The following is an 11,059-nucleotide window of genomic DNA, read 5'->3' as shown; positions in this document are numbered from 1 at the left end:
AGACATGACCATTGTGGTCGTGGCTGTACGCCCAGCACCCATCCCAGGGCCCAGCAGACAGCAGAGGGTTCATCTATAATATGAAATGCACAGGTGAGTAAGTAGTGTGACGGGGAAAAGTTATACTCACCTACAAGCTAGCTCAAAGACTAGCATTGCCCACTTCATATATTGGGAAATTTTTACTATGGAATGCAAAGGGAAATGACCGAATGATTAAACATACATAAACACCAAAATGTTGCTATCACATATTTTAAAAGCAAATATACTGTCATATAATTCTGAGATTTTCATTTCCATATTAGGGGTTAACAATCACTATGACAGAAGATACTGGTCCACACATAGCAACCACCAAGTGCTCCTCTCTCAGATAAGGTTCTTTATACAGAAACATAGGTGTATAAAAGTTTCTGTGCCATTCTAATGTTTCCACTGCTCTGATAAATGAGAGACAAGTTGTACGCAATATCTCTTCGCAAGTCTAACTGGTCAACTTCTAAACCCTATGAGGAAAAAAAAATACATGAATATTTCTGTATTTAAAATTGCCAACTAGTATAAATTTTATGACAAAGAAATAGTTTCACAAGTCAGTCTTTAAAATCCGTTAATTTAACTAAAGAAAAAGTGTATTTTAAAGCTATGCATATACCTAGAAGGTAAATTTTTATTAATGATGCTGATTCAGTTAACCCTTAAATAGCTGTACCATCAAATATTTGTTTAAATGTCTAAGCAACAAGTTAAAGAAAAAAATCTCACTTAACAGCAGAATAAACTCCAGATAAATTACGAAATTAAGTATAAGAAATTAAACCATTAAAAAAATGTTAAACTGTAATCTTGGGTAAGAAATTTTTTTTTAAAGTTTGGATTTCCGGAAATACCAAAAGAAATATCAATACAAAGATTAACAGCTAACACCATAATAGGTCAGAGCAGGAGGAATACTTACACTTTATGACAGAAAAGCACATAAATAAACAGGTCTAGGAAGACATGCACCACAGGCATGAGTATCTCAGTGAAACTATTATAAATTTTTTCTCCTTAAATAAAGCAATGAATTTAACAAAATACATTTCATCCATATCTCTAACTTTCCCCAATACAAAATCTGGGGGTCAATTTAAAAGAAAAAAATAAATAAATGATATCTGTACAACTCAGGCAGCAAGACGTAAAAACATTTACTGAATAATAAACACAAAAGCACCTCCTTTCAGAGTGTGACTATAAAAGTGTAAATGCATTTGTATAAAGACTAAAAAATAAACAAGGATAATGGAAAACAGCTGTAATCAAATGTGGGGATTATGTGAGAAACTTACTTTGGGGACACCATTCTATTAATGGTGGTGGAATAATTTGCAAATAATGTTAACAGTTGCACAATATGATGAGCATCATTAATGGCACAAAATTTAAAAAAAAAAAAGTTGAGCTGGCAAATGTTCTATAGCATATATACTTTTATGAGATTAGGAAGAAAATCCCAGCTTTCTTAAAGAATTGAATGGATTATTATAGTACTGATAATGCTTTATCCTACAAGAAACTAAACTCTAGCTTAATACTTTCATATTTATAAATAAATTCTTGTCACACTTTAACTTGGAAAATTACAAGGCCATACTGCTCAGTACTCAGATATTGTAGGATAATAGAAATGGCTACACCCATAAATTGTACTTGTTCACATCTTTGCTGATCAATTTATACGGTCAAGATGTGATGATGTGATGGGTCTACTTGTTGCTGAAGATAATTACAAAAGAGGACTGAGTAAGAAAAACCTATTTTAACATACAAGCTATATTTTATTACTTCACTGGCTGAACCACAAGTTGATCCTTGAATATAGGTATGAACTGCATGGGTTCACTAAGATGAAGGTTTGAAAAGCAACAATGTTGTGTGATATTAATCAAAAAGCATTTTTATCTCATATTAAAAATGCAGCTTTTCTGTGGGCAGTTAATACACATAAATAAGCCAAGTATGTGTTAATTCACTACGTAAATGAAAAGGCTTCTGGGCTGCATGCTATTAGTAAAGGTTTTAGGAACACAAAAATGAAATGCAGACTTTTGACTGGAGAAAATGGGGTTGGAGCACATAACTCAGCGTTGTTCAAGGGTCAACAGCACAGTCATTTACAAATGGAATGAAGCGGCTTCAGTTTTCAAAGTAAATCATACAATACCTCTACCACAAGCGGAGGGAGTTCCAGAGCCTTCTGGTAATAGTGGATTGAAAGATGAATTAGCCCCAGCTGGTGAAGGCCACGGCCCAAATTGTACAATGATTCCTGGCAAGACCCTCGTAGGCTTAGGTATCGATTGAGAAAGGAAAAGCCCTACCAAAAAAAAGTAAAAGGATAATATTTGATTCAGTCAACAAATATACGCCAGACACCAGAACAGAAATGTTTAAAACATCACAGGCTTGCCCCCAAAGAAGAAATTACTGTAATGTGGTGCCATTATCACAGTGTGGCTAAGTAATCTTCTGATGTTATAAAATATATTTTTTAAGCAAAGGACAAAAATGATCACAAAAAATAAAGGCAAGTGTTCCAACCACTTACCAATAACCCATCATATTCCATAAAAATCACAAGAAATACTGGCTTTTGTGTCATTACAGGCAAGTAAACATTTTGGTTTGAGATTTGTGTCTAGAAGTTTGAGCAAAATATAAAAGCAGCGCACTTATAATGACAGGCTAGCAAAGATTACCCTAGAGGAAACGCACCTGAGCATACTGCCAACATAATATTACATAAAGACAGAAATTAGGAACCATAAAGATCTTACTTTTATAGTATGATAAACAGAAAATAACACATTTGAAATTAGTTGTTTTTTTAAGTATTGCCAAAATAAAAATATTAAAATTAATTTTGTCCTGAAGCATAAAGAAAAATGTAAGACATTAAAGTAATTTCAGAAAACATATCATTTACAATAAAACCTACTTTTAAGAAATGCTGGGAAAGTGCTAACCTTATACAAAAGCAGAGAGAGTAATACAAAGCTCTCCCACATACCCATCAGCTGCTGTCTGATCTCTTTACCACCCCAGTGAAACCTGCCACTTAAATTTTAAAAAAACTTTTTTTTTTTTGAAATTTAGCTTCCAAATCACTTTGAAGTACATAAATCTTGTCTTTATCAGTCTTCTGCCTGTATCCTCAATGCTATGTCCTCAGCTTGCAGTACACAGTGGGTGCTCAATGTGAACTTGTTTACTTTATGAACAATTCTACATTAGTTAATGCAACAAAGTTACCTACTGATGAAAAGAAGAAACTTGGAGGAAGGGGAAGTCAAAATAGTACAAGTACTTAAAAATTCAGGAGGGTTTAAAAAATTTATTATTATTATTTATTCTTTTAATGTTCTTACTTTTTACTTGTTATTATGGAAATTTAAAAATATACAAAATACTTAAATGAACCCCTATGACTTAATTTCCAAAAATATTTTAATTTAGTCTTTCTTTTAATCTTTTTACTTAAATAACAAAAACAAAACCTTTACTAGACCCTGCTACACCATTCAAGCCATTGTTTTCTTTCCGGTATTTTTAAAAAAGTTATCTCTATCTAACGTATTGTCTGGATGTAGCTACGAACATTAGAAAATTACATCATAAAAGGAAGAAAACATGAGAGAATTATTTTATATTATAGTTAGAAAAATCCTTCTAACTAGAGGTAATCAAGAAAATTTGGACATAGTACAGAGAAAAACCAAAATACAAAAGTCAGAAGATCAGTGTCAATCTAAATATTTGTTTATCATTTGGTCTACGTTTTAATGCTATTTTACAAAGACGTCTTAGAAATGAAGACAAAACATTAAAAATGCCTACCAAAAAAAAAAAGGTACATGAACAGACCTTTAAATATACACTGTAAATAATACGAAAAGATACAAAAGGTCCCAACACATTAAAAGATGTTCAAACTCATTTACAAATAATAAAATTAATGAAAACAAAAAGGGTGTTTTCGCCTCCTAGATCAGAAAAGATTGAAACATTAACCTTTTCTTAACCTTAACCAGTGTTCATTCATCATTCAACAAACACTTACTAAAAGCTAAGTCTTACTCAGGAGGTCCGGTGGCCTAGGAGGTTACAGGCTGGGCTGCTATAAACCACAAGGTCAGCGAATCCACCAGCTAATCCTCCTCAAGAGAAAGACAAAGCTCTCTGCTCCCGTATTTACAGGCTCAGAAACCTCATACATTGTAGCTATAAGTTGGAACGGACTCAACAATATACAACACATCTTTATCTGAGTCCTGGTGTGGTGTTATAGGTTAAGCACTGGACTACTAATAGCAAGACTGGCAGTTTAAACCCACCAGCTGGTCTTGGAGACCCTCTACAGGGTCAATATGAGTCAGAACTGAGTTAATGGCACACAACAACAATAAAGTCTTATTTACCCCAGGTGTTGAAGACAACAGTAGTGGACAAAAGAGATAGGAGATTTGATCTCAAGGATAAGAGGAGAATAGCTTTTTATAAAAAAGTGAAAAAAAAATCAAATTATTATAAGATTCAACAAGAAAATTGAATGCTGTGAGGAAGCAGCTAATTCATCACATGTTGCCATATGTTTGTAGTATTATTATTCTGAAAATAACCTAATTTAAAATAGGGTTTAAATTTGGAACCTAGACTGGCTGGAGACCTCAGGAGCTCCAAAGTATAAGGAAATCTGTATATGGTTTCCCCCAGACTCTGCCTGTGTCTTTTTCCTTTCTGAATTGGCGAAAGATCAGTACTACAGTTCCGTAATAAATTTTAGCCACGAGTACAAACATATGCTGAGTACCTTGAGTGCTGAACACATGGATGGCTCTTAGAGACCTCTGACACATGTGTAAGTAGGTACTGGAGCAGAATAAAAAGAGCATTAAGTATACTCACTTTAAAGGCACATAAAAATCAAGTAGCAAGAAATCCCAATTACCTGAACAACAAGAGCGTGCCTCCTCAATACATACTTCTGAGAAGCCATGTGAATAAAGGTCAAGCCTATACAGAGGCTATAGAGAGGCTCATGCGGATGGGTGCGGAAGGCTTGAACATACTGTCCTGAAAAATGAACAGTCATTACAGGGGGCATGACATGATAAAAACACATTTATTTCTTCAACATTTACTCAAATGCAAGGAGGTTTCAGAAAAATCCCATTATCTTTCAATTCAGTATTTCCACCAACTCTTAGAAGCCCCCTTGTATATTTTGGAGCCCTAGAGTGGTGCTCTGGTAGCGTAGTGGTTACGAATCGGGCTGCGAACCTTAAGGCCAGCGGTTCGAAACTACCAGCCGCTCCGCGGGAGAAAGATGAGGCTTTCTACTCCCGTAAAGATTTACACCCTCGGACACCCTGTACAGGGTCGCTATGGGTCGGAACCGACTCGATGGCACTTAACAACAACAACAACAGAGTGGTGCTGTTAAGGAGCTCTGGTAGCATAGTTACAAGTCGGTCTGCCAACGTCAAGGTCAGCAGTTTGAAACTACCAGTGGTTCCGTGGGAGAAAGATGAGGCGTTCTGCTCCCATAAAGATTTACAGCCTTGGAAACCCTGCACAGGGTCGCTATGAGTTGGAACCAACAACTCCACGGTACGTAACAATAACAACAGAGTGGTACTGTTGGTTAAGCTCCGGACTGCTAACCACAAGGTCGGTGATTCAAATCCACCAGCTTGGAAATCCACTCCTTGGAAACCCTATACAAGTTTTCTATGATCGGAACCGACTCCATGCCAACAAAGGGTTAACACGTTCTATCACCTGAAAAAGTCACTAAGGGTACACATTCATCTGATTTTTAAAATAGTGTATAACAAACAACATAAATAGAACTTACTCATGAATATATCCTGACCATGAGGATTAAATACAGGTAACTAATGGTCACTTTCTTTTTGGAAAAGCTAGATATGTATGTCCACATAAGAGTAATACTTCCAAAATAAACAATTTATCAAAAAGTACTGGTAAAGTAATGGTATTCAACAAACAGGTTCCTCCAAAACTGAATTTATGGCAAATTATGATCTTAAGTTTATTTTATTTTAAAAGCAATCAGGGAATCAGCTTCTGGAGCATTCTTGTATGAAACACACTGATCTGTTTTACAGCAGCAAAGATGGTAACCTGACATGTGGACTTTTAGATTTGTGCTTAACCTCTGTAAAAGCTCCTAAATACAGGAAAATAAACAAGGCAAGTTTATTTTATATTTTCTTACTATTAAGCTGGAGTCCTGGTAGTATGGATCTGTAAGCTAAGTACTGGATTGCTAACCACAAGGTCAGCAGACAGAGAGAGAGAGAGAGAGAGAGAGAGAGAGAGAGAGAGAGAGAGAGAGAGTGTGTGTGTGTGTGTGTGTGTATTTACAGCCTCAGAAACCCTGTACAGGGTCGCTATGAATCAGTGTATACACACACACACACACACACACACGCGCGCGCTTCACTAGTTTTGCTTATCTCAATAATCCAGCCAAAGACATGTGGTTGGTTTAAGCAGTTGGCACTGTGAGCAGAATTCAGTGCAATGGCTCCAGACCTATGAAATTGAGGTTTTATATGAGAAACAAGGGGCGTGGAACTAAATATTTCAGGGGAGAGAGAGGGTCAGCTTCTGCAGCTGCCTGCAGTAAATGTCATACTAGTTAAACTGGACAGTTAATCAGGGGCCTGGGCCTGCTGGAATCTACTCTGCCAGAGGCCCACCCAAAGCCATATGCATATGAAAGGGTTAGTTCAAGGGAGAAGATTAAACTTGGTTTATATGTATGACTGTCTTTGGGGTATAAGTTTCTTCGTGGTGCTGTGGATTAATGTGATAGACTGCAAAGTCAGTTAGAATGGCAAGGTTGGTGGTTCAAGCTCACCAGTCGTTCCTTGGAAGCCCCCCTACAGGGTTGCTATGGGTTGGAACCGACTCAATGGCACTTAACATTACTTGTAAAATAGACACACATATGTGATAAGAATATTGCAATTATGATTACAGAGAGCTTGTAAACCAGTCTTCAGCCTATACTTGACTGGGTTTACTAAAAGCGGAGTTAGAATTTGCCCTAGAAAAATAGGCTTGGAGCTCTGGTAGTGTAGTGGTTACAAATTGGGCTGCAAACCGCAAGGTCAACAATTTGAAACTACCAGCTTTCCGCGGCAGAAAGATGAGGCTTTCTGCTCCCGTAAAGATTTACAGCGTTGGAAACTCTGTACAGGGTCGCTATGAGTCAGTATCGACTCCATGGCACATAACAACAACAACAATTAAGCCTTTGTAGAGTATGGGGCCTTAGGTGGAATCCTGAGACCCATCCAGAACTTTCAGAGTTGGGACATCTCTATTTGAAAAGACATGCAGACCAACCCAGGACTGCTGGGGAACAGGAGAATCATGATTAAAGAAAGCAGAGAAGTAAGTGGAAAGGTGTGCATTTCAGAAGTATTAATGCAAGGAAAATAGGCACATCAGAGAGATTGGAAGAGATCCATATTTGTGCCCATTCCCAAGAGAGGTAACCCAATGGAATATGGATATCATCAGACAATCTCTTTGGTATCCCATGCGAGTAAAGTTTTACTAAAGGTAATACAAAATCGCTGCAAGTATACATTGACAGAGAACTTTCAGAGGTTCAAGCTGGATTAAGAGGCCGTGGAATGAGGGATATCACTGACGATGTCTGATAGATCTTGGCTGAAAGCAGAGAATATCAGACAGATGTTTACCTGTGCTTTATTGACTATGCAAAGGCTTTCAATTGTGTGGATCATGAAAAGCTATGGACAACATTGCGAAGTATGAGTATTCCAGAACACTTAATTGTGCTGATGAGGAATCTGTACCTAAAGCAAGAGGTAGCTGTTAGAACAGAACACGGGAACACTGAATGTTTTAAAATTAAGAAATGTGTGCGACAAGGTTGTATTCTTTCACCATACTTATTCAACCAGTATGCTGAGCAAATAATCCGAAAAGCTGGGTTATATGAAAAAAACGTGGCATCAGGATTGGAGGAAGACTCATTAACAACCTGCGATATGCAGATAACACAACCTTGCTTGCTGAAAGCGAAGAGGACTTAAAACATTTACTGATGAAGACCAAAGAGCACAGCCTTTGGTATGGGTTACATCTCAATGTACAGAAAACAAAAATCCTTACCACTGGACCAATAAACAACATTCTTATCAACGGAGAAAAGTTTGAAGTTGTCAAGGACTTCATTCTTCTTGGATCAACTATCAACACTCAAAGAAGCAACAGTCAAGAAATCAAACGATGCATTACACTAGGCAAATAGCCTGCACAAGACCTTTTTAAAGTGTTGAAAAGCAAAGATGTCAGCTTGAGTACTAAGGTGCACCTGACACAAGCTATGGTATTTTCAATAACCTCATATACATGTGAAAGCTGGACAGTGAATAAGGAAGACCATAGAATTGATGCTTTTGAGTTATGGTGCTGGAGGAAAATACTGAAAGTGACAAAAGAACAAACAGATCCATTTTGGAAGAAGTGCAGCCAGAGTGCTCCTTGGAGGCTAAGATGGCTAAACTTCGTTTCTCATATTTGGACATAATGTCAGGAGGGACCAGTCACTGGAGAAGGATATCAAGTTTAGTAAGGTGGAGGGTCAGAGAAAAAGACGAAGACCCCCAACGAGATGGACTGGCCAAGTGGCAGCATCGATGGACTCAAGCGTGGCAGCCGTAGTGAGGTTGGCCCATGATTGGGCAGTGTTTCATTCTGCTGTGCATAAGGTCGCTATGGGTCGGTGCCAACTCGATGGTACCTAACAACAACAACAACAGGACTGAAAGGGAGTCCTGGTGTGGCACTATGGGTTAATACACTGGACTGCAAAGTCAGTTTGAACCGCAAGGATGGCAGTTCAAGCTCACCAGCTGCTCCTCAGAAACCCTATACAGGGTAGCTATGAGTTAAAACCAACTCAAAGGCACTTAACAATAACAGGACTGAAAGGGGGTTTTCAGTTAAAGGGAACCAGGGAGCCATATGCTCGCCATGTAAAAGAAGAGGGAAGACTGGCTAGTCTGACATTCAGGGAGTTATATGAATTCCTGAGCCAAGGGCATTGATCTAGCCCATGGGGGCTAGGGATGAGTGTGAAGGCAGCCAGTTGTTTTGAAGTTCAGTGAGGTGTGTGAACCCCCAAACTTGCAGCTGGTACGCATTTGACCTAGTTTGGATACCCAGGACCGAGCTGACAATAACCTGACCAAATGAAAATAATGATGTTTGATACTGTGAACAAGTGTCCATTGCTATAATTTGATCAACTGGACTTTTGCTTATGGATGCAGCTGTTCAAAATTCCAACCAGAATGGACGACTTTTCAGATCAAGAAGCATGCTTGTCTCCTTGATGTACAAGGCTGGTTGTTGTTAAGTGCCTTTGAGTTGATTCCGACTCATCGTGACTCTGTATAGAGTTTCTAAGGAGTGGGCTGGTGAATTTCACCCTTTGATTTTTCAATTCAAATCGACCTTTTAGTCTAGTGTACTCTCCCACAATGCCACACCAGGATTCCACTGGGTTGATAGGGACGTGCAATTTAGATATTGGCTATCAAAAATGGGGGGCTATAAAGGCATGAGGGGCTTGCTTACCAGCCTCAGGGGTGTGCTTAGTTTTAGAATGAAAGGGGTACAGTGGAATCCACACTGGCAGTTTCCTCTTTCCAGATGGCTATGGTGAATGAGGGTGGGGGATGAAGCCAATAGGATTTTATGATTTCAAATTTTAGTAATCTTTAGGATTGTGATTATCAAAAATGTAATTATAGAGTAGTTAGAGGAGTTAGAGAAGCAGCTTTCATATCAGGGACAATCAATCCCAGAACCATCACTAAAGAAGAGCAAGATCCTTAGTGGGATCCCTGACTGGAAAAGCAACAACTGCAGAGACAGCAGCACAGGGGGTGGTATGGAGACAGAGCAACTTCAGACTCTAGGCCCAGGCAACGAGTACGGCTGTGTGATTAGGGCAGGAGGCTGGCTTGCAGAATGTGTTCTTCGGACATTTAAATGAATATAAATTCATTTTGTTTTGTGTCTATGTATGCATCAGGTATTTCTGCTTTCTTCATTTGTGAAATATAAGATGTAGATGGGGGCAGTGCGTTTTCAGCTGTATGTGTTTTAGTCACTACCCTTTACATAACAGCTGATAAGTGATCAAGCTGAAGTCTAAACATTTTATTAAATATTTTTCTGTTTGCTCACTTCTGATATGTACTAAGAAAGTTCCTATTAGAAAAGATAAGTGAACTTTCCCAGAGTTTAATCAGAATTAGTAAGCAAGTTAACCTTGAGCCTGAGACAGCTAAAGGAATGGTGTGGCACTGTAGAATATGCACTGGATAGCAAGGTCAGTTTGAACCACAAAGTCGACAGTTCAAACCCACCAGCTGTTCCTTGGAAACCCTATACAGGCACACTATAAGTTGGAACCAACTCGACAGCACTTAACAACAACAAAACAACTTTAAAGATAGAGAAATGGAGACAGAGAGAGACCGAATAGCCTGCCATGGTGCAGCTACTATTTAAAACCCAGGCTGTTTCACTCCAGAGTCTAGCCTCTTACCCACCACTAACAGCTTCAGCCATGTGCCAGGACTAACTTACCAAGTGCATGTTTAAAACTCCCAGATACGAATGCATTGTGCCCATTTAAAACACAAAGGGCATGATTTTCTGGGTTTTTCAACATTAAACGGAGACAGAAGCGATGATGCCGTACATCTTGGGAGTGCATGGTAACTTGATTGAAAATGTTCCAGAGGTGAGGTCTGTTGACATTGTCCATTACCATTATCCTAAAATTACAGAAAATAGATAAATAGGAAAATAATGCAAAAACAAAATCTTCCCAATGTCTACAAATAAAACTCATTCAGTACCAACACTGAAACACAGCATCCTACAATGGGAAAAGCAGACAGTTTCATTCTATTTCAGTTAAACCTCT

General features: G+C 38.2%; 1 protein-coding gene across 1 annotated transcript in view; it reads right to left on the bottom strand.

Moving 5' to 3' along the window:
- Positions 1–279: 279 nt before the first annotated feature.
- GTF3C3 (general transcription factor IIIC, polypeptide 3, 102kDa) overlaps positions 280–11,059 on the bottom strand; it is a 54,245-nt gene continuing 43,465 nt past the window's right edge. Inside the window, exons 15-18 of the mRNA XM_006862014.1 lie at positions 10,717–10,907; positions 4,997–5,121; positions 2,213–2,365; positions 280–509 (exon numbers count right to left, since the gene is read on the bottom strand). Coding sequence (XP_006862076.1) covers positions 387–509; positions 2,213–2,365; positions 4,997–5,121; positions 10,717–10,907 — 592 coding nt within the window. The 3' untranslated portion in view covers positions 280–386. The remainder of the gene's footprint in view (positions 510–2,212; positions 2,366–4,996; positions 5,122–10,716; positions 10,908–11,059) is intronic.

Source organism: Chrysochloris asiatica, unplaced genomic scaffold (assembly GCF_000296735.1).
Source record: "Chrysochloris asiatica unplaced genomic scaffold, ChrAsi1.0 scaffold00045, whole genome shotgun sequence".
Taxonomy (NCBI): domain Eukaryota; kingdom Metazoa; phylum Chordata; class Mammalia; order Afrosoricida; family Chrysochloridae; genus Chrysochloris; species Chrysochloris asiatica.
This window is presented reverse-complemented; position numbering and strand designations above follow the sequence as displayed.